Consider the following 23,190-nt stretch of genomic DNA (forward strand, 5'->3'; position numbering starts at 1 on the left):
AAAAATAAAAATTCAGAATCAACTGCAAAATGCTCATATTTTGCCCTGAACAGTTGAAAACAGTCCTTTTCATCCTAGTTGTTACAGTTATTCCATCTTTCAATTCATTGTTTAAATTTTGAACCAGCATGGTATGTTGACTTCATGGCTCCTATCGTACCATTTTGGGCCATAATAGGATGCCTAGGCCTGTTTTCATGTTTTTTTTTTTTTTCGCCCGCCCGCTCCATTATTTTTCTTCAAAAATCCGTTAACCAAGAAATCAAACTGGTGTGGCCTTACATGGAATTTAACTTTCTCCATTTTATTCTCAAGTGTCACATTCTTATATGTAGTCTAACACTGCTTGCATCAGTTTTTTTAATAGCTAGAGGACAGCAAAAGCAGAGTACATTTTCTACTCTGAAACTAAGTATGCCTCTCAGAGGCTTTCCATCACATTTTCATGACATTTTCAATCAGGTTTCCATGACTTTCTAGTTCTATCATGTTGTTTTCACGACTTCCCACAAGTTTCCAGTTCTATCCATGTTCTTTTCATGACTTTCCACAAGTTTCCAGTTCTATCCATGTTCTTTTCATGACTTTCCACAAGTTTCCAGTTCTATCCATGTTCTTTTCATGACTTTCCCATCTTTCCATCATGTTTCCTTTCATTCTGATGATTTTTCATGTCCTGCGATAACACTGTGCATTGCTAAAGGCGTTCTATGGGCCACACCAATTTAATTTCTTGGTTAACGGATTTTTTTAGAAAAATAATGGAGCGGGCGGGCAAAAAAAAAAAACAGGCCTAGGCATCCTATTATGGCCCAAAATGGTACGATAGGAGCCATGAAGTCAACACACTAGGCTGTTAATGATACCATTGCATTGAAAGATGGAATAACTGTAACAACTAGGATGAAAAGGACTGTTTTCAACTGTTTAGGGCAAAATATGAACATTTTACAGTTGATTCTGAATTTTTATTTTCATTTGCAAATCAGAAACAAATTGAAGCGGCGAATCCGTTAACCAAGAAATTAAATTGGTGTGGCCTTAATATGGTGAATCTTGCGTCAGTCCTAGTCACTGTCAGACTCACTCAGTTCCAGATCCTCACCTGTGGCAAGAATGACAAACAGGTAAGAACAAACACAATGCACCTGGTGAACACATCTTGGTTCACAAATATTCTTCACAAATCTTGGACACCTTGGTTAAAAACATGCCAAAACAACAGACTAAGTAACACACAGCAGTGTCAAAGCTAGAACTCTAACCTGAAAGGCAGGTACATTTTAGCCAATAAATTCACCAGTGACCTTTTATTCACAAATCTACATTTTGGGAATTGAGTTATAATACAACCAGTACTAAAAACTTGGTCTTGGATCAAGTTTCTGTACCCATCTTTGTACATAGTTCCCACTTTTTGCAAGATACTAGTAGTTAACAATGTATGTTCACAGCACAAATTTTATGACTGAAGTAGTTTGCTTCTATCATTTTTTTCTGACAAAAAGAAAAGAACTTCAAGATAAATAGCCTGATCAGGGTAGAAGAGAAGCTGTTGAGGAAAGGGATGTATATGGCAGATAAGTCCAACAGTTCCTCTAGTGCTTAGGCCACAAATAGTTGCATGTCCAAGTACATCAGGCAGGGGGCTAGTCAAATGTTTTCTGTCTCAATATTAGAAATCTGTTAGGGTACAAGTCTAACATTTATTTCATATTGGTCTTGACTTGTGTCACTAATAAATCATCTACGAAACATCTATGATCAAATCTCTAAAGGAGTTCAGAATTCTCTGTAGAAATTGTTTGAAGAGGACAATGATCATTATCTGCCTGGTTTGCTGGAAGAAGAGCCAAATTTACAGTTGTCATTTGGAGCTTGTTAACTCCGGATGTGATAGACTTTTAGCCCCCTCCAACCTCAGGCCACCCTGGACCATTATTCTTCAGTAGAAAAATGTCAGTGATGTCAATCTCCAAACCTGGACATAAGAGGGTCTGCATGGGGGTGTCCTAGTAACGGTTAACGGTAAATTCAGCAGGCCCAACAACGCTTAACGGTAAATTCAGGACGGTTGGTAACGCTTAATGGTAAATTGACACGCATTTTTTTCGAACTCCACTATATTCGGTATTTGAATTGGTGAGAAAGAGTGTTCCACGCCTGCCATAGTCCCCGAGTGTGCCCACAAATGCTTGAAGAGGGGGACCGAGCGCAGCAGGCGCGAGTCGAGTGCCAAAGGCGCGAGCAATTTAGGGGGGTCCGGGGGTATGTTCCCCCGGGAAATTTTGCATTTTTAAACCTTCAATAACGCATTTTCCTGCATTTTGAGGGGCAAAGTGACGACCGTTTCTTGAGGTTTGACTACTAGTACGCAGGTCTATGCCGTAACGGAGGATCATTCAGTAACGCTTAACGCTGAATTTGGGATGACAAGTAACGCTTTACGAAGAATTAAAAGGACCAATAACACTTCACGAGGAATATACCGATAACGCTTAACGCTGAATTAGAGCGGGTCGGCAACGATTAACGGTGAGTTAAAATAGCCCATAACGGTTAACGGAAAAGGGCATGCAGGCCCTCACATAGCATGGAGCCATGATATATACGGGAAGGACTTCCACGGTTGATTGTACCAGGTGTACCACAGAGTTCCTTTACAAGGTTGAGTTTTATCCAGAAGTGTGCTGGTGAGTGTTGTACCCATCCTCCCCATACATCGGTGTGACAGTGGCCTGGTATGATCAGACTCCTGGATCTACTGACCCGTGTAGACCCTGTTTAACACCCTTCTGAAGCTGCCGCCTGGTACAGCCAGGACTTGGCAACCGTTCCCTGAGACCTGCGCTGATCCTTGTGTGATTACTGTTACATGCACTGCTAGTAGTACCAGTGTTTGAAAACTTGAAGTCCTAACATCAAGTACAGGTGTGGTACATAATAAAAGTCATCTGTGAAGTAGTAAGACTTAAGTGGTTCACTTCTTTTTGAAGAAAGTGGACTGCGTCATTTGAGAGCTGGCTACATATTACGCTGAGTTCAGGAAGCCTCCCCATTACGTTTTATGATAAATTCCAGGTAGCTACAACGTATTACGTAGAATCAAATGGTGAGTTACGCTCTATGCAAAATGCGACAATAATGCTCTACGTTGAATTAGAGCGGTCTGTCTATGCATTTACGTTGTACGGAAAAGGGCATGTGGGCCCCCATTACTGTTATTGCTAGAACTAGTACCAGTATCGCAGTGTTTGAAAACTTTCAGTCCTAACATCAAGCACAGGTGTGGTACATGATAAAAGTCATCTGTGAGATAGTAAGACTCAATGTGAAGTCTAATTTCTATTCATTTGACTGGGTGATACAGTGCGGGTAGTATTTGCCAGGCTTGTTCGATTGCTGGTTTTTTTTATGACACCTGACATGAGTTCTGTTTTTAAAACTATGACAAAGTTTTTGTCAAAGATGAGCAGAACATCAAATATCTCAAGTGATCCCAGTCAACATACATTACTAAGAAATACATCTATACATCTAACAGGTGTGTGTGGGCATAGAGGCTTTTACTAGATAATTTATGCTTCCCATTTCTAGGACAATAGATACATGCAATGCTTTACAGTCACAAGAGACATCATAACCAATCAGTACCCTCCTAACTTGTTTTTCATTCATTGCTGAGTGTAGTTTTTACCTGTATGGTTGCTAAATTACCTCTTTCTTCTCAAAAGAGGAGCAAGCTCCCTACTGAAACATGCTTCTGACATCAATTTCGAATGTCAGTTTTTTTTTTACCTCACAGAGAATGTTTTAAGTCAAGAGGTCATTATCGGCAAAGGTTATGTTGATGCTTGACGACTCTAAAAGATAAAACTTCAGAAGAAGACCCTGTGACACTTTAAAATTACCTTTTCCTTCTCAAAAGGGGAGCAAGTTCCCTACTGAAATATACTTCTGACATCAATTTCGAATGTCTGTTTTTACCTCACAAAGTCAAGAGGTCATTATTGGCAAAGGTTGTTGATGCTTGACTCTAAAAGATAAAACTTCAGAGGCCTTCAGAAGAAGACCCTGTGACACTTTAAAATTACCTTTTCCTTCTCAAAAGGGGAGCAAGCTCCCTACTGAAATATACTTCTGATGTCAATTTCAAATGTCTGTTTTTACCTCACAAAGTAAAGAGGTCATTATTGACAAAGGTTGTTGATGCTTGACGACTCTAAAAGATAAAACTTCAGAAGAAGACCCTGTGAAACTTTAAAATTACCTTTTCCTTTTCAAAAGGGGAGGAAGCTCCCTACTGAAATATACTTCTGACATCAATTTCAAATGTCTGTTTTTACCTCACAAAGTAAAGAGGTCATTATAGGTAAAGGTTGTTGATGCTTGACGATTCTAAAAGATAAAACTTCAGAAGAAGACCCTGTGACACTTACACAGCTGACTCATGAAAACGGGAGGTTTGTGCTGATGATGAGACCCAGATGTTGTCTTGTCAGGACCTTCCTTCTTGGCTGGCTGAGAATCTGTCAAGACAAAAAGACAAGACATGGGCCATTGGGAGTGGCATTCCTAAGGGGGACTGTTCAGCACTATTATAGACAAGTGCTCAGCACTATTATAGACAAGTGTTCAGCACTATTATAGACAAGTGTTCAGCACTATTATAGACAAGTGTTCAGCACTATTATAGACAAGTGTTCAGCACTATTATAGACAAGTGCTCAGCACTATTATAGACAAGTGTTCAGCACTATTATAGACAAGTGTTCAGCACTATTATAGACAAGTGTTCAGCACTATTATAGACAAGTGTTATCTCTTCAATTCTGATGATGTTTTTTTTTTTTTGGAGTCAAATTTTCCTGTAGAAATTGGATCCAACGATAGCTGAGATATCGTCAAAATTGTATGTTTAAGTTAATCTACAATGTATAATTGTATACATTGCAATGGTGTGAAACAAATTGTATTGCCATAAAGATCCTATATGGAGTATGAAAGTAAATTGGAAAATATGGAAAAGTGAAAAAAGACTTTTGTGAAGAGACATTGCAGGAAAGGCATATAGATAAAGCCACATACATGATAGTACTTAAACACAAACTATTTATTCATTTTTGTTCAATTTTTCATCTAAATCTATACACATTTAACTTTTCCTACTGACTTATTTTTCCTCTACAAGATTCTCTGTTTCTTTAACTAAGACTTTTCCTACTATACTACTTGCTTGAGAAATTATTACCTAAAAGAACCTTCTAACTCTAAGGCCTTGAAATTCTACAACATCTATAAAAGTCATTTTCAGCATTAAAGATTAGGCCACACCAATTTAATTTCTTGGTTAACGGATTCGCCGCTTCATTTTTTTCTGATTTGCAAATAAAAATAAAAATTCAGAATCAATTGCAAAATGCTCATATTTTGCCCTGAACAGTTCAAAACAGTTCCTTTTCATCCTAGTTGTTACAGTTATTCCATCTTTCAATGCAATGGTATCATTAAAAGTTCAAAATTCATTGTTTAAATTTTGAACCAGCCTGGTGTGTTGACTTCATGGCTCCTATGGTACCATTTTGGGCCATAATAGGATGCCTAGGCCTGTTTCTATTTTTTTTTTTCCCGCCCGCCCCATTATTTTTCTAGAAAAATCCGTTAACCAAGAAATTAAATTGGTGTGGCCTTATCACAGTAGATTTCTTTGCAATTTTGGGTCAGGTGCTTATAATCCATTCTTACCACTACAATCTAGTTTGAACTACTTATAGCTAAAGTTCCAGTCAATAAATTTGATCAAGAATGTTAAAGTGCCTTGTATGCTGATCCCTTTAATTAATTAGCAAGGCAATAATTACTAAAAGACGAAGCATTTTTAAATTACTTGGAACAAGCCTATTTTTAGAAGACTCCCGAATGAGCTTAGAGTGTGGCCGGAATCAATTACAATGTAACACAATTATGTCAGCCTTAATTATGGGACATTTGTACTGAGGACAGCGTCACATTGATTTCTTTATGAAAAGAAGCCACCTTCTTGCCTTATTTGGAGTGTTCGTATCTGAGGCTATCAATTAACAGCTAATTTCAGCATGAATCTGATAAAGTGTGAAAACAGGTTGGGGGAGTTGGTGACAGTGGGATTTAGGGAGAGATAAGAATTGAGGAGCTTCGAAAGTTTGAAATAACAATCTTTGGTGTTCTATAATCATGATAGAGAGCCCAAAAATTATACTGAGATATTCATCAGTCCAGGAATATTAGCATTTGTATTTCAATTGCATGAAAGCTTAAAGTATCCAAGTACAAATACACATGTATCAGCAATCTTTTAGTTAAATTAGTAACTTTTGCATACATTTAGTGTGTGAATGTTGATTCTTCAAAGTCAAATCTTGTTTTAGTTTCCCAACAAGTTTGAAAAATAAGTCATTGCACAGTGAAATGAAAAATGACAAGAAAGGAGAAAAAAATAGAAGTAAGAAACAGAAAGAAGAGAGGTAAAAAAGGAGGGCCTGCAAGCCCTTTTTCGTAAGGCGTAATCAGGCCGTTTTAGACTTCGTAATTCGTAGGCAGCCTCCGCAAAAATCAACGTAATTCGTAATTGGACATTAGCCACAAATCGTAAAGTCGTAATCAGCTCTGAGACTTTAACGTAAGTCGTAATAGGCGGCGAATTTTGCGTAATTCGTAATCACTACCCCCCCTTGCAGGCCCTCAAAAAGAAGAGGGAAGAATGAAGGAAGGACAAAAACAATGAAGAGAAAATAGATGGGACTACATGTATGTTAAAAATGCTGGTGACTTCCCCTAAGGCTAAACATCACTGATCTTCCTTTATCTTATGATGTCACTTCTGCTTGAGATAAATTTATCCTGAAGATTAAAAGCCGCAGACAAAAATGGAAACCGATATGGAAATATTTAGGGCAGGAGATAAGTGTGATAAGAGCAGAATGTAGATTTGATAAACAATTTATTTGATTGTCCATCATCTGGGAAATTTGCCACTTTGTATGAAGAAACTGACAGCTGAACGGGTTACATAACCTTCATACTTTGATAAAATGGGACGAACTGTAATACAGTCATACATTCTAGTGCTTTAAGTACCAATTTAAAATACTGTATCATCTCTTATCATATATCTAGCTTTAAAGTACCTACAAAAACAACAAAGTTACTTCTAGTGATCTTCAGTAATAGACATGATACAGACCTTTACAAGGTCTGATAAGTGACTATGTGTAAAATTGTCACAGACAGTAGACAATAAATTTTACTCTTTGGGTAGGACACTGCGACGGCAGTGTGGTTTGGGACCAGTGATACTCTTACTATTGTTAGGTGGTAAGGCCTGTTTCTGATAGCTGGTGTACATATCAAAGACAAGAGAAGTCAGGACATTTAACTCTGTGGAGAAATGCACTGTCCCTTCTCTAGGGTTCACCAAGGCACTGCCTGGCGGCACTCTCAGATCTTTTTAATACCCCGAAAAGCTCATTTAAGTCGGGGGTATCAGTTTACCCTTAATATTGGGTTCCTTAATTGGGCTGACCTGTTAAATTAAGTGGCTGACAGGCAGGATGAGAGAAGGGCGTGGCTGCCATGGCGATGTGAAGCCTGTATTATGTGAGCCACAGGGGGTTTCAGGCATGGGAACTGCACACCCCTGGGCCGTTTTATGGGGGCCTGCATGCCCTTTTTCGTAAGGCGTAATCAAACCTTTTTAGTCTTCATAATCCATAGGCAGCCTTCTCAAAAATCAAGGTAATTCATAATCAGTACATTAGCCGCAAAGTGTAAAGTCGTAATCAGCTCTGAGACTTCAACGTAATCCGTAATCGGCGGCGAAAATTTTGCGTAATTCGTAATCACTAACCCCCCATGCAGGCCCTTTTTATCACAAATCTTAGACTTATTACCCCCGAAATGGACCCGTACAGATCTAGGTGAACCCTCGCGTTATTGAAGCGTGTTTCAACTTTCCTTCCTGTCATTAAATCTGCACGTTTTTGGAAACCAATTTTGTGTGAGTCATAAAAGTTGAACCGTGGTTCCTCCACAGTAAATGGTATTGAAACTTTGTAACTAAAATTGTAATGAAAAAAAAAAAGAAGATATAATGCATTATGTTAGGGACAATACAATTATGCATGTTGGTAAATTTTATGATTTCACAATGCCAAAATTTCTGTTCAAGTAATTTTAGTTGATAGAAAGAAACACTTAAGTATTATTAACCCTACTTTGAGAAGTTTAAATAGTGTAACATTGTGCTGTGTTCTGGACTAGTTCTGGACTTGTAAAAATGTTTCAAGGTTTAAGTAAAAAAAAAAAAAAACCTGAACGTCCGGAACTAGTTCAAAAACCATGCCACATTTCCCTTTTTGTTCTGATTCACCTGAAATCTTCAATAGTCAAAAATCTGCAATGCAAAATGAAGAAAACATTGCCATTGGGCATCATCAAGTGTTGGCCTCCGTAAATAATGTGGCCACAGTTTTGCCCAGATGTGCCCCGCAAACAACATATCTTGCTTCTAAGCCCTGGTAGTGCAGTGCTCGCTACAAAATTTTGCGGTTAAGATGCTCCATTTTCCATTGGGAAATGTTAACTCAGAAGTCCCTTCTGTATTTTGTATATGCCCTGGGTTTAGGTCCGAACTTATATAAGTCCGGACCTGAACCTAAACTTCTGAACTTGAATCCGGACCAGAACCTGAATGTGGATTGAGGCACTACTGGCGCAGGTGGCTTTCATGTACAAAAACACACCTGCTACAGATTGGGCCTCCTAACTCAGAAAACCAAAGGAGGATTTCTACAGTCAGTATTACAACCTCTGCTAAGGTTATGTTTTTACCAACTGATTGGTGTGTTTAGTTTATGAAAAGGATAATTCTAAAAAAAAAGGCAGTAACAGGTCTTCATGACATTTTTGCACTAGCTTTTTGGGACATAGCTAACTTCCAAATCTGGCGTGATAAATTCTTGTTAGGATTTTATATAATGCAGATACTGTTACAGTAATACAATGTATTATCATTCTTATTCAAAGGTGACAAAGCTGCGAGTCTTGACACCTACACCTAGAAACATCATACGCACCTGTCTCAGATGTCCGTCTACACACTGTACCAGTTACGCATCTGTGAGCATCTTGCACCTGTTTCAGGATTTACTTCAGGAGATGCCCCCCTCCCACACAATTCAATGATAAACCTCTTCTGTGTTCTACTTTTCGACCAAAATGGGATACATGCTTTACAAAGAGACGGTTGTGGTACAGATTAACCCTTCCTTGCTATAGCAGCCATTTGGCGCCAAATTTGTATTGTTTATTGGATCAGGGAGCAGCAACATGGTTAAAGAACTAATACATGTATCTACATGTTACAGAATATCTACCTTTATTGTTGCCGCTGACATATATTGAAAAGTTTATTGCAAATTCTTGCCCGGAGGCTAATTGCAAATTACAAAACATAAAAGAACAATGAAATAGAGTATAAAATAACTAAAGTCAACATGATGAAGGTAGCTGTCTAGAACTATAACTATGTCTAAAACTATGTCTGAAGGGTTTGACTTCTCTTCTGTAAACCATGGAAGACGTAATGTCCCACCTTTTCCAAAATTTGTGGGTTTTGGGAAGTTAAAAGAAGAATAGTTTTTTCTTGGTCTTTATATTCTGTACATAGTTTGCCGCATACATATATTCTGTACGTAGGATGACTTTTTAGCTTTGCTTAAGATCTTAAGTTGTAGAAGACCATACAAAAAAGCTGTACATTTGTTGAGCCAACAAAGAATCTTATATTAGATAAAACACAAAAACTACGCCCTATTGGGGTTTGGGTTGGCGTTAGAAAGGGCATCCAGCCGTAAAAATCTTGCTTCAACAAAAACCCCCGGTTCGGGGAAAAATGACATTAAAACGGTTAAAAAAAGGGGGGGGGCAGAGTACAGAAGGAAATATACTCCTATGTACTTCTGTGTAGTTTATTTGTGACTAACAAACGACCATGCCATGTACTTTGACTAAACTACAGGCCTCAACATTGGTTTGTCTAATGAGCATCACGTCCCTTTGTGCTGGTCTTGGTCCAACAGTTACATTTCAAAACAGCGTCATCTCCAATGGCTACAAAGCCTTGAACTTCGTCATTCCAAAGGTACCATCATTACAAAGGGTTTTCCAGGTATTAAGTCTGTAATCCTAACCTTTGATAAAAGGGATTTTTGCATAACTAGTCAGCCTTTGAATCTAGTCTTCAAAGCCGGTATCTGTGAATTGGTGTGTAGGCAAAAGTTGTGTCAAGATTTTTTCTTCTGTACAAAAAAAATCGGGATTTCCAGTACGCCTTCTTTAACTAGTTTAAGTTAACATGGACGATAAGGCCACACCAAGTAATTTTTATGGATGACATCCACATACGCATTGATTTTGGTCTGTTCTCAGAAAAAAAAAAAAGAAATTCCACTTCCTATGACTATGACCAGAGAGTCACTATGGTGCGGCAAATTGTAAGATTAACATAAAACTAATGCGAAATGGGTACATGAGCAAAGAAACAGGACAGGACAGCAACTGCTGTTCCACTGATTTATTGCTGTTTTCATGACGACTAAAAGACTTTGGTTGTTACACTGGGTTCTCTCATTCAATTTGTGTCCTAACATTTCTTGTCCCTTAGTATATTTCAAATCTAGGCATTTTGTTTTCTTCAGCCCTTGTATTTTTTTCGCCCTCTCGCATTAGATTTAGTGTCTCCAGAGGACGTCATCCATTAAAATGACTTGGTGTGGCCTAATGAGGTGACAGCGGTGTTGTCTCACCAGGACACAAATGGGGAGAAATGAGAGGTTGGCAGCACCTGTGCCGCCCTAACGAAGCATTAATGCTGATACACTGTTATCTGTAACAACCTCTGTCTGCTTTGTTTTCAGATGAAGGCACCGATTCACAGTGTCATCTATCTGCATGGATGGACAGATTAGGACGGAGGAATGACAGAAGGAAGGAAAGGAGAGATTGAGGTAAGGAGCACGAGAGGAAAGACATGAGAAGAAGATGGTGGAAATAAGAAAGACAGGGATGCCATCGTATTTGTATTCTGGGCTTCCATACTTGCTCCCTAAAATCTGACCGGATAGTCAAATGGCAAAGTATGTAACCATACTATGTTTTCAGGCCAGTGAGTATAATAAACTCTATTAATAATAGTTCCCTAAAGTCCCCAATAGCAAATCAGATAGCAACCAGGCTAGTAGGACTAAGTGAGTTAAAGGAAAGAAGGGAATCAATATATGGGAAAAGAAGCACGTCGGCAGAACGTACTGCGCCTGCACAGAACCCCGTATTTTCGCGTTTTTCGTTGGGTTTTTGGTCAACGTTGCATCAGAATTTTGCCTGTTGCAGAGGGTATTCTTTCCGACATAACATTTGGAAACTACTGTCGAAATGCTAACCTTATATGAGCAAATACAACCTTATATGAGACATTCTGCCAAAATGCTATGTACATATAGAATACAACACGGTGTATTCCGTACCGCCCGAGGTACCAGCCCGACCGCGCGTCGGATCGCCCGACGGCCGAAGGCCGGAGGGAGATCCAATCCGCGGGAGGGCTGGGACCGAGGGTGATGCGGAATACACCGTGTTGTATTTTATTTATGTCATACCCACCCAAGAAAACACGCCTTTCAATGCGAAATGAGCGAAAATTCGGCGTCCGTAAGCCCACTAAAACGCAACAGCATCCAAAGTTTGTATTCGAATTTTCGAAAGCGGTGCACACGGTTAGGGCGAAACGTGTTCGAATCTTTCTATGGAACATTTGGAAGGCCCGGGCCGTACGGGTTTAGAACCCCCAGGCCGTACGGATAGTTATCACACGGGCCGGAACACCCGTATCGAACGTAATCGCGGCCCAGGTAGGACATAAAATACATTACGGGTTTCCCGCAGGTGCAGTACATTCTGCCGACGTGCTGGGAAAAGAGAGGGAGAAAGGAAGGATTGACCAATGAAGACAACACTGACCACCATCTTTACCTGATTCAGAGTCGGAGTCTGAACCACTCGAACTGCTGGAACTTGAACTTTGACCCTTCTCATCCTCACTCCCAGAATCCTCTGCACCATCGGCATCAGGAATTCGAGTAAAAGGACTGGAAGCAGCTGTAAAAAAAAAAAAAGAATTCAACAAATTAGGGAATAGGAAACATTTTGGGGCTTACAATAGAATATTATTGTGTTTACCGAAGGAAAACATATTGTTTTTGCTCAGTTTCTTCCTCTTCTTCTTCTCCAAACAGTGACCTCTGACCTGACCAATGACATGATTTGTTGATGTCTGTCACCATGGTGACTGGTGTTGGGTTACATAATGTTGCAATTTCATGGTCTGCTCTGCTCCTGTCACCATATATATACTAGTACCGGTAGTACATGTATGCAAATGTGTTTGAGTAAGAATTAAATAATAATATGATTCTAAGTTCAATTGCAAGCCTTTTAGAGTACAAAACATTGTCTTGGTAACATATCCTGTTTCTTACATGGTCTTGCAAGCAGATATCAGGTAAGATTTAAGGCTATCCTTAGGCAAGGATTTTCTTTTACACCTAATGACCTAACATCAAGGTGTCTGTAAACTGAGGGCAATACCAGCAACAGGTCTGACTGTCACAGAAACTTGGCATATTCTATATTGTTCTGTAATACCAGTAAGCAGTGCACTCATATTTTGTGGATGGACATAAAGTATTGTTGTGGGCTGGTCAGGAAAAAGTGAGAAAATGCTATTAGAAATGTTAAAAAGTGAGAAAATGCTACTAGAAATGTTTTCAACACAAATAACTGAAATGGGCAGGAAAAAAATCTGAACCTGAAAAAAAAACTATGTACACATGCCTTTTGACAAACATCATTTTTTGACTAAAAGTTTAAACCTTCAGCTTCTAATTGCAATAATCGCTTACACCGTTACATAACAAGATGTTTTCTAATCTTTTTTTCCCCAGACAGATTCCTGGTAGACACTCATTACCTTAGAAGACTTAGAAATGCTTCTGAAAGTCCCAAGGCACAACTGTGGACTTCTGCCCATTACAACAATTCCACAAAGAGATGGAAAAATGCCCCTTGGGTGATAGAGCTTCTGCGTTATTGGATTTACAAAATGTATGTAAGATTGTTTCATTCTGTGTTTTTTTTGGTCCTTTTTCGCTTTAACTTCTTCACCTTATATACCCTTTACTGAATGTTATGTTTTGTTTAGATCACATAAATGTGCTTTGATTTGTTTTGTCCATTTCTTAACCAAATTAAAGGAGTTGTGACTTGGACTTTTTCAGAAGTCGACCAGAGAGCAACCTTGGTCTAAAAATAAGTTGCGAAGACAGGCCTTACTTTTTGATCATGAAAACTACATACAATTGACATTGTTAGCTGTCTCCTTTTTAGTGACCCTTTTTAAAACAAGAGCCCCCTAAACAACGGCCAGGAAAATGCTGGTACAGTAAGATCAATCTAGAGACTTATTGCTGGGAATGACTTCTGCTCATATGTTTTGAATCAGAAGGTTTTTAATTTTGCCTGATTTCTTTGAGTCCTTGATTGCTTCTGACAAGTTATAGACTGAGAGCCTCTGGTTATCTGCTTCTGTGGGCCAATTTATGGAAACTTCATGGTTTTAAGAGGGCCTGCAAGCCCTTTTTCGTAAGGCGTAATCAGGCCGTATTAGACTTCGTAATTCGTAGGCAGCCTCCGCAAAAATCAACGTAATTCGTAATTGGACATTAGCCGCAAATCGTAAAGTCGTAATCAGCTCTGAGACTTTAACGTAATTCGTAATAGGCGGCGAAAATTTTGCGTAATTCGTAATCACTACCCCCCTTGCAGGCCCTCTTTTAATACATCCAGCAAGCAAAGTGGTGGTCGTGTGGCGTAGCGGTAGCGTGTTCAGCTCGGAACTAAGTGGTCCCGGGTTCGAACCCTACCTTGTCACCAATCTTGTGCCCTTGGGAGAGGCACTTAACACAACTTTCCTCACTTCACTCAGGTGAAAATGAGTATGCCAGAAGGATCATTATCATGATCGTGGGCATTAAAATGAAAACCAAAACCAAAGAGGACTTTTGGTAAACTGTAATTTCCTTTTAACTGACATTGTTATACAACGGTAGTTTCTTTTTGTACCAGTTAACTATGTCTGTTCATCTTGTTTTGTTGTGATCTGTACTTAGCCAAGTGTGGCAAAAATGTGCAATAAAGGTTCATTCATTCAAGTCATTCATTCATTATGCAAACATTCGAAAAAGTATTGCAACAATGCTCTAGGACATTGTAGTTTTCCTGAGCTTACTAGTACCAGGAAAATACGCACTTATGTTATGCTACAGAAACTTTGTGCATTACAACGCTTTGGAGTAGTGCTGTACCTAAACCCACATTTAGGTTCAGGTCCAGATTCAGGTCCAGAGGTTTAGGTTCAGTTCTGGACTCATAAGTACCGACCTAAAACCATGGAAAACTGTGGCCACATAATATGGAGACCGACACTTGACAATGCCCGATGGCAATGTTTTCTTCATTTTGCAGCACAGACTTTGCAATCTATGGAAATTCAATGTTTTCGGTGGTTTGGAAAGAAATGGGGTATATGTGACATGTTTTTTTTTTTGTAATAAGTCCGGAATCAGTTCTTGACTTCTAGGTTTTTTCGGACTTGAATCTAAACATTTTCACAAGTCCAGATCCGGTCCAGCAAACCGGTACACAGTACTAGTCCAGCAAACCGGTACACAGCACTACTTTGGAGACACCGGACTTCAAACCACGAGATCCAATTATCAGGGCCTGCAGTCAACCTTGATTTGGAAAGAGTTGCCCAGATATTTGTTTCACAGTGGGACACTGCTCTAGGCACAACGGCTCTCGCTTTGATGTGGATCCAACCTCACCTCAGCTTCACAGTACTGTATTGCACTTAATGTTCGCCGTAGCAAAAGTTCACGGTCTGAGAAAAATGGAGGTCTATATGTGTTCGAGGTGGCAGCAGGTGCAGGAAAAAGAAAGTCGGTGATAACACTGAAGTGACCGCAAAAACTACCAACACGAAAGTACGGATAAAAAAATCAGGAATTACAGAACTGCAAGTCGTGAAATATTCACTGTGGTTTGATGTTCATAATGACTTCTACTTGCCAACTCATCACACAAATGCTTCATGAACAAATGCTTTATCTAAAATAATTGTTCTTTTAACTACAAAATTAAAACATATGCAGAGAGTGCCTCTTTTCCCCTATAATCGCAAAATAAAATCCCTGCCAACTTACAGTAATTCAGGCCCTACAATCTGAACACAGGCTTGATTTCCAATAGTCGATGTTTCAAAATTTAGTACCAATAAACAAGAAACAAATGGCAGAGAATGGCGTACTCTGGAACTTGGAAGAGAATTTACTACATCATAAAATTCTAATGGTAAAATAATTGTCGCTGTTATTGCTTGAGTGGAGTTGTGTAGGAGTGTCCTGGCCTTTGCTTACCCCACTTCGTTATATGAATTAGGAGAAGTGGCCTGAAGTAGTTTTTATGGCCAAGGATTGGGTTACAACAGGGTTGTGCACCTGTTTGGCCATTAGGTCTAGGAGCTGAACATTGTACAGGGCTCCAGACTACCTTTTTGACTTAGAAGTACAGGGTTCTAGCTAGCGCGAAGTAGCGTAGGGGCCCCCTACGCTATAATTTTGACCCCCGACGCTAAATTTCCCCCCTACGCTAATTTCAATACAGCATAGGGGCATTGTGACTGTATTTCTTTGTTCAAAAATGCCAGATCAAATGTGAAAAATTACCAATCAAGGATACTATTTGTACATACCTTAGAAATAACATTTTTTTCCTTTTGGGTATCCCTAAAATGGCCTCTTTTTTAGCCCAAATTTTTAAAAGCTCTTCGGAAGAGGGGCACATGCAGCCAATGTCACTATGATAATATCAAATCCTAGCTAGAACCCTGAAGTACTGGTGCTCCCACCCGAAACAATCAGGCACACCAGCTACAATTTATTCTGCAGCACATAATCTGTAGCCTGGGTACCATCCTGGTTAGTATACGTCTGCTCCCACATAGCTAGCCACCCTCATAAAAAAGGGAGCGACTGTGGGAGCGGACGTAAGCTAACCAGGATGGTACCCAGGCTACATAATCTGTGCCCAGGCCATGATTTTTGCCTAAATTATTGTCTGATTATGAGATGTACCCTTGTGACCATCATTTCAAATTAAGTTGCATGACTGTTTTTTAGTCACAGTCCGGAGCCCTGATTATAAATGAGGGCCGGCAAGCCCTTTTTCGTAAGGCGTAATTAGGCCTTTTTAGACTTCGTAATTCGTAGGCAGCCTCCGCAAAAATCAACGTAATTCGTAATAGGACATTAGCCACAAATCGTAAAGTCGTAATCAGCTCTGTGACTTAAACGTAATTCGTAATCTGCGGCGAAAATTTTGCGTAATTCGTAATCAATACCCCCCCATGCAGGCCCTCATAAATGTAAGTACTTCTTCTAAATCTCAATCTTAATCAGAATTTTTGGACGAAAAAAAATAAATGGTCAACATTTTGAGAACTATAACTACAAACTAAATGCAGTTTTCCCGAAGTTCAAGTCTACCATAATTAAACCTTGTTTGTGAAACACAAATGAGCCACCAATGGGGGCCCGCATGCCCTTTTCCGCAGAGCGTAATGGGCCATTTTAATTCTACGTAGAGTGTAGACGGATCGTTCTTGTCTTCAATGTAGAGCGTAATTGGCGCGTTTTGCGTAGAGCGTATTTGCCGTTTTAATTCTGCGTAATGCGTTGTAGCCACTTGGTATTTATCGTAAAGCGTAATCGAGAGGTTTACGATTTCAGCGTAGAGCGTCGTCGGGACCCCCCCATGCAGGCCCCTACCAATGGCCAGGAGCATTCCGTTTGAAGTCGGAGATTTCCATCAACTAAATTAGCCTGACTGTGAGAGATGGGCTCCTCCAGGGGTTGTGTAATCATCGCTTTATATCAAAGTCTGTGGGATAGACTGGGACTAGTCAGAAACAACGACTGGAGGGCTGTGTATGCTCACTGGAAAATTGTTGACTTCAAATGATCATCCTTGGGGAGAAAAGCAACATTTATGTTTCACACACACACAATTTAAGTAGATAGACGGAAACTTATATGGGGGCCCGCAAGCCCTTTTCCGTAGAGCGTAATCAGCCGTTTTAACTCTACGTAGAGCGTAGACCGACCGCTCTAATATTTTTGCGTAGAGTGTATTCGCCATTTTAATTCTATGTAATGCGTTGTAGCTACTTGGTACTATCGTAAAGCGTAATCGAGAGGTTTCCGAATTCAGCGTAGAGCGTTGTCCGGGGACCCCCCCCCCCCTCGCAGGCCCTCTTATATGTCATCAGTAAAGCTAGAATAAAAAAAAAAGGAAAAAGAAAACAGCAACTTTCCCTGCACTTTTTGTTCTTCATGATTTCCCCCTCTTTTGTGCAGGGGTATAAAGTCTCTGACTGGGATCACCAGTCTCACCAATTGTTGTAAACCTGTACCTGTAGAAGTTTGAAAACAAAGCCCTCAGCACTTTCAATGACATTCCTCCGGCCAACTGGTTTCGATATGTAGATGACACTTGGTGCAGATTGAAAAAGAGGGTAGCTGCTGACTTCTTTGACCACATCAACCAGATAGATGACAACATCAAGTTCACACAGGAGCCAAGCCATGACAACATGCTCCCTTTCCTAGACACCAAAACTATCGTAGAGGAAGATGGTAACCTTCGTTTCGAAGTGTACAGGAAACCAACCCACACTGATCAATACCTGGCTTTTGATTCCCACCACCCTTTGGAACACAGACTAGCAGTGATCAAAACTCTCTTCCATCGTGCAGACAACATTGTCACTTCAGACCAAGCCAAAACGGACGAACAAAGACACCTCCGAGGTGGCCCTGGCTAAATGTGGCTACCAAAACTGGACTTTCAACAAAGCGCTCAAACCTTCAGATCAGTCTAAGAAAACCCAGAAGTGCAAACCATTGACCAACAAAAACAAGGCCAACATCACTATTCCGTATGTCCAAGGAGTATCTGAGAAACTCCGACGGATCTTCCAAAACTTCAACATAGCCACTAACTGCAAACCTCACTCAACCCTCAGACAAAGACTGGTACACCCTAAGGACCGACCTCAGAAGGGTACCAAGGCGAATGTTATTTACAGACTCAAATGTGAGGAGCCCAATTGTAACAACACCTACATCGGAGAGACAAGTCGACCGCTTAAAGTAAGGTACAAAGAACATTGCCGACCGAGTGCCAACGGCTACTCCTCAGCTATTTTCCACCACCTACAACACAACCAGGGTCACTCTTTCAAACTCGAGTCCACGGATGTCTTAGACCGCGAAACACGCTGGTGGGAACGGGGTGTTAAAGAAGCAATATATGAAAGAATGTACAACCCCACCCTCAACAGGGAAGGGGGGCTACGGGTCGATCTTTCCGGCACTTGGGATTTGGCACTCCCAGCCCCGAGGACAGACAACACTTAAGCTCCTGTCCTGTATAACAGGAGCTTTCAGACTAATTTGCATCATCTTGTCTTGACTTGTCTGACTTTTGTTCCTTTTTCGACTTCCAAAAATTTGTCTTCACTTTATTTGCATATCAATCAACAGGTTGTGTATATAAACCTGCTTTCCCCTCTGGTCTCTCAGTCACTGACGAAAGCTAGTGGATACTAGCTGAAACGTCTGACCTTTTCAAAATCATATCCAGTTGCTTGAGTAACTGTTTTTTGGCATATCGTATTACCTGGATGTCTAACCTTCATCGACGAAAGTCTCTGATATATTGTAAGAAACACGTGGTGAGAAGCAGGCATAAATTGTGGACATGATTAAGTATGCTAAGCAGTACGAAGCTTATGTTACCTTTAATTGCCACACATTTGTACAGACTGGTGGTCCCTTTGATAATTTTTCACATTGGCCAAAGAAAGAAGATACAGTCAAACCTGTACAAGTGACCACCTGTACATAAGGACCACCTGGCCAATGAGACCACTTTTTGGTGGTCCCTCATAACAATCTTTCCCATAGACACAAGAATTAAGAATCCTGTCTATAGTGACCACCTGTACGGGTCATACTATAAACTGTTAAGAAACCATGGCCATTATTTCTTTTATTATGTTTACCGAAGGAAAACAATATTGTTTTTACTCAATTTCCTCTTCCTCTTCTTCTTCTCCAAACACTAACCTCTGACCTGGCCAATGACATGATTTGTTGACGTCTGTCACCATAGTAACTGGTGTTGGGTTACATAATGTTGCAAACTTCATGGTCTGCTCTGCTCCTGTCACCATATACTAGTAGTGCATGTATGTGAATATGTTTGAGTAAAAATTAACAGGGCAGACCATGTCCGAAGGTAAATATTATGCATTTGCTTTGCAAATGTTACTTACGTAACACACCAGCGAAGCTGGTGTGTTACGCCGAAAGGCGGTTATACCGGCTATACAGATACAGATACAGATACTTCTCTAGTACTTAGAGGTTAGGTTAGGTGCAGGTAGACATCAGAAATATCTACACAGGTCCTATTTTACCTGCATATGTAGGTAGGATTTTGAGCCATGTATCTTAAAACTGCATAGACGTTTGGTCCAATTCTTAATTAGAATTACTAGTGTGTAAAATAGTGCTGCATACCGGTTCACTGGACTTGGATCCGGACTTGTAAGAATGTTTAGGTTCAAGTCCAAAAAAACCTAAAAGTCAAGAACCGAGTCTGGACTTATTACCATAAAAGACCATTTCACATACCCCTTTTCTTTCCAAACCACCTAAAACCTTCCGTAGATTGCAAAATCTTTGCTGCAAAACAAAGAAAACATTGCCATCGGGCATCGTCAAGTACCGGCCTCCATGTTGTGTGGCCAAAGTTTCACCCAGACAACATTGCAAGGTTGCCAACATGCAATTTTGTATATGCCATTGGTATAGGTCCGGACTTACAAGTCCGGAACTGAACCTAAACCTCTGGACTTGAATCCGGACCTGAACCTAAAATTGGGTTTAGGTATACATCACTAGTGTAAAATGTGTTTACCTTGTTCAGGAGATGACAATGTCTGTAGGGGGGAGTCCGGTGGTGACTCTTTCCTTGCTGTTTTGCTGGGAGGGGGGTTGGTGCTACTTGGAGGTGGGGGGTGACTGCTGCTGGCTTGGTTAGGTGTGCTTGGTCTCAGTCCTGCTGGGAGTTGTTTACTTTTACCTTCCAATCTGGAAGTAGATCAAAACAAGGACATAATTTTAAGGCCTAGGGAAAAACATGTTGAGTTTCCTGTTTCCCAACCGACCCTAGAAAAAAATTCCTGACCCTAGCCTTTTTTTTGGTGGACCTACAAGGGACATAAATTTTTCAAGCTGATCGACCTTTTCTAGCTCCATGATCTGACACCTGAGTGGTGAAACGTTGTACAATCGGGTTTCCAACATTGACATTGAAAATATAAACTTGTGTCCTCATGCAAGTTTTACTTTGTTAAACTGTATAATTGTATAAGCTGGATCACTAGAGATGGCAAAAGTCTAATAAAAAAAGAACCAGGAAACACAACTAGACATATACATGTAAGGTTAAGCTACTATAGCTTAGTTTCCAACGAACATTTCAAAACTCTTGTAAATGGAAATTTCTGTGTACATGTATTCAAAAGATATTCTCCTGAACTTATGATGACTTAAATCAACTCAAATCAAGAATCTCAAATGCTATAATATGTTCAGTCTAGCTTGTGACTTATGATCTAAGTTGCACCTCGTCGTGGCGTCGGGTGGCGTAGTGGTAGATCATTCGACTGTGAACCGTGAGACCCGGGTTCGATCCCGAGTTGTACCCGGGACATGTCTTGACATGCACCCGGCGTTGTGTCCTTGGGAAATGCACTTTACACGACATTCCTCACTCCACCCAGGTGTGAATGGGTACCTAACTACGGTTGGGGAAAGCCGTATTGAGGTCACCTTGTGGCGCCGAATGGCAGCCGCACAGAACCTTGTGGCAGTTCCACAAAAATGTGGAACAAATATGTATCATGTGTATTATGTGTATTATTATGTGTATTATTACCATTTGTATCATATGATTGTAAGCCCTGCATCAATTCAGCACTATAAGGCTGCGATTGCACGGGTGATGTTTGGCCAATAAACCATTTATTATTATTATAAGTAATGTGATCCTTTCACAGTAACTGCAGTGTAATTTTCAGGAAATTTAGACACCAGTACTGACCTTGTTTTCTTCACTTGCATGTTGCTTGTCAGCTTTTCTAAGGTGAATGTCCCAGAGTTTGGGTCGATCAGGAGAACACAATCCTTACTTCTGTACGGCTGCTTGTGTCCCTTGAATACTGTTTTACTTGTACCTGAGCCCTGGGTAGGAATGAGACATAAAGACATCAACAATAGAACAATGGATCCAACACTCAAAATTCACATCTTTGCTCTTATGGCTGGATGGCTCCTATCATGCCATTTGGGGCTATCACAGGATGCCTTTATTTTTATTTTTTCACCCTGTCGCTTCATATTCTTTCTGAAAAAATCCGACTCCGAGAACCAACAAATCAAATTGGTGTGGCCTTAAAGTGTGTCATTTGCAACTTGAAAAGGTTATAGAAAAAACTGTGAAAGTTTGAAGGTTTCCAGTATTGAACTGTCAACATTAGGCCACAGCAAGTAAATTTTATGGCTAACATACTCCGCACACTCCAAATCTAATGCGAGCGGGCGAAAAAAAAACAAGGCGGGCCAAAAAAAAACAAGGTTACAACATTTTCAAATTTTGACTCAAACATTGTACAAATGGTTTTTATATAAGTGGGAACATCACATATACACAGCCACAATCACATATCAAAGTAAGAAACAAAACATTATCAGAGCCTTTTCTTGTCTCCTCTCTTCATATTCATCTGCCATCCACGTTCCAGCATGGCAACAGACATCTTTGCCCATTTTAGACATGTTGTCCACTGTCAGAGGGCAACAAAATTTCCTATTTTCTTTTCCAAAATCAGGCGATAATTAATGCGTGTGCTGATGTCATCCATAGAAATTACTTGCTGTGGCCTAATGAACATTACCTCAATATGTGGGACGGTCACTGTGACATCATTGTTCTCTCCTACTTCCAGCACTGCATCCTGGGAAGTATCCACGGATGCCGGTTTGAAGTCATCTGTTTTTTAGTCATAATTGGAGGGAAAAAATTACAAAATTGATATAATACAACAGTCAAGACAAGAGTGAAATGGGGATATACATGTACCAGTATTTTTAATTTGATATATTACAGAATCACTGGGGGAAAATTTTGAACTTTCATATGGGAAGAGGAAATACACCCCCTCCCATACTACCAAATTATGAGGGCCTGCATGCCTTTTTTTATAAAGCGTAATCAGGCCTTTTTATAAATTATATAATAGGGAAAAATATTGCGTAATTCGTTACCCCCCATGCAGACCCTCACCAATGAAACAGCTGATGACAAAAATTACTAGTATGCTAAGCATTATAGGACAAACTGACGGTCAGCATAATATATTTTCAGGATCCTGATACTTGTAGAAAGTATGCTATACAATGTATAATGTTATCAGTTCTTAACAATATCACAATCAAACCTCCAATACTATCCGCAAACCACACTATAACTGCTAGAAGAAAAATTATGATGAGTTTTAAGTTGACTCACATCTGATGGTGTGAAAGGCACATTTTGGAGTCCTGTCAAACGACTTGCCGATCTCTAACTCGTGTACTTTGTCGTCCAACACCAGACCGCCTCGAGGTTCGGCCATGCCGGGGCCAAAAACGCAAAAATCGGCCAGAAAAATATCAACAGCTGTTTCTTCCGTCTGTGTGTGCGCGAGGAAAAATAATGCAAGCCATGGACGAGTGCATTCAAGAATAGGGGAGTCTTCACAGCAGTTTACATAATAAATATCATCCATAGAGACACATTATTCTATATTTTCTTATTAAAGAGGACAATAAAATTAAGATTTATATAATTAAAAGCTATATTGTTATG

The 23,190-nt window shown here is 40.0% G+C and overlaps 1 protein-coding gene across 2 annotated transcripts; it reads right to left on the reverse strand.

Moving 5' to 3' along the window:
• Nucleotides 1-509: 509 nt before the first annotated feature.
• LOC109486602 (ELL-associated factor 1-like) lies at nucleotides 510-23,072 on the reverse strand. Of its 2 annotated transcripts, none has more exons than XM_019790466.1 (8): nucleotides 22,852-23,072; nucleotides 22,238-22,332; nucleotides 21,385-21,524; nucleotides 20,197-20,369; nucleotides 12,067-12,192; nucleotides 4,440-4,529; nucleotides 1,042-1,105; nucleotides 510-710 (listed from the first exon to the last, which is right to left on the reverse strand). In XM_019790466.1, exons 1-7 carry the CDS (start codon nucleotides 22,955-22,957, stop codon nucleotides 1,068-1,070), a joined length of 768 nt encoding a protein of 255 aa, XP_019646025.1. In that variant the 5' UTR covers nucleotides 22,958-23,072; the 3' UTR covers nucleotides 510-710; nucleotides 1,042-1,067. The 2 variants fall into 2 exon arrangements, with proteins under 2 accessions (XP_019646025.1, XP_019646024.1); XM_019790465.1 differs by having other exon boundaries at nucleotides 12,055-12,192.
• Nucleotides 23,073-23,190: the final 118 nt, after the last annotated feature.

The sequence above is a fragment of the Branchiostoma belcheri genome, unplaced genomic scaffold, assembly GCF_001625305.1.
Source record: "Branchiostoma belcheri isolate BF01 breed outbred unplaced genomic scaffold, Haploidv18h27 scaffold81, whole genome shotgun sequence".
NCBI lineage: Eukaryota > Metazoa > Chordata > Leptocardii > Amphioxiformes > Branchiostomatidae > Branchiostoma > Branchiostoma belcheri.

What these genes read in the sequence shown, in the direction of transcription:
- LOC109486602 (XM_019790465.1), bottom strand. Translation starts at nt 22,957, where the DNA reads ATGGCCGAACCTCGAGGCGGTCTGGTGTTGGACGACAAAGTACACGAG. An exon ending in ATGCAAGTGAAGAAAACAAG is followed by an intron (nt 20,370 to 21,384) that starts GTCAGTACTGGT and finishes ATCTACTTCCAG; the next exon opens with ATTGGAAGGTAAAAGTAAAC. An exon ending in ATTGTCATCTCCTGAACAAG is followed by an intron (nt 12,193 to 20,196) that starts GTAAACACATTT and finishes TTTTTTTTACAG; the next exon opens with CTGCTTCCAGTCCTTTTACT.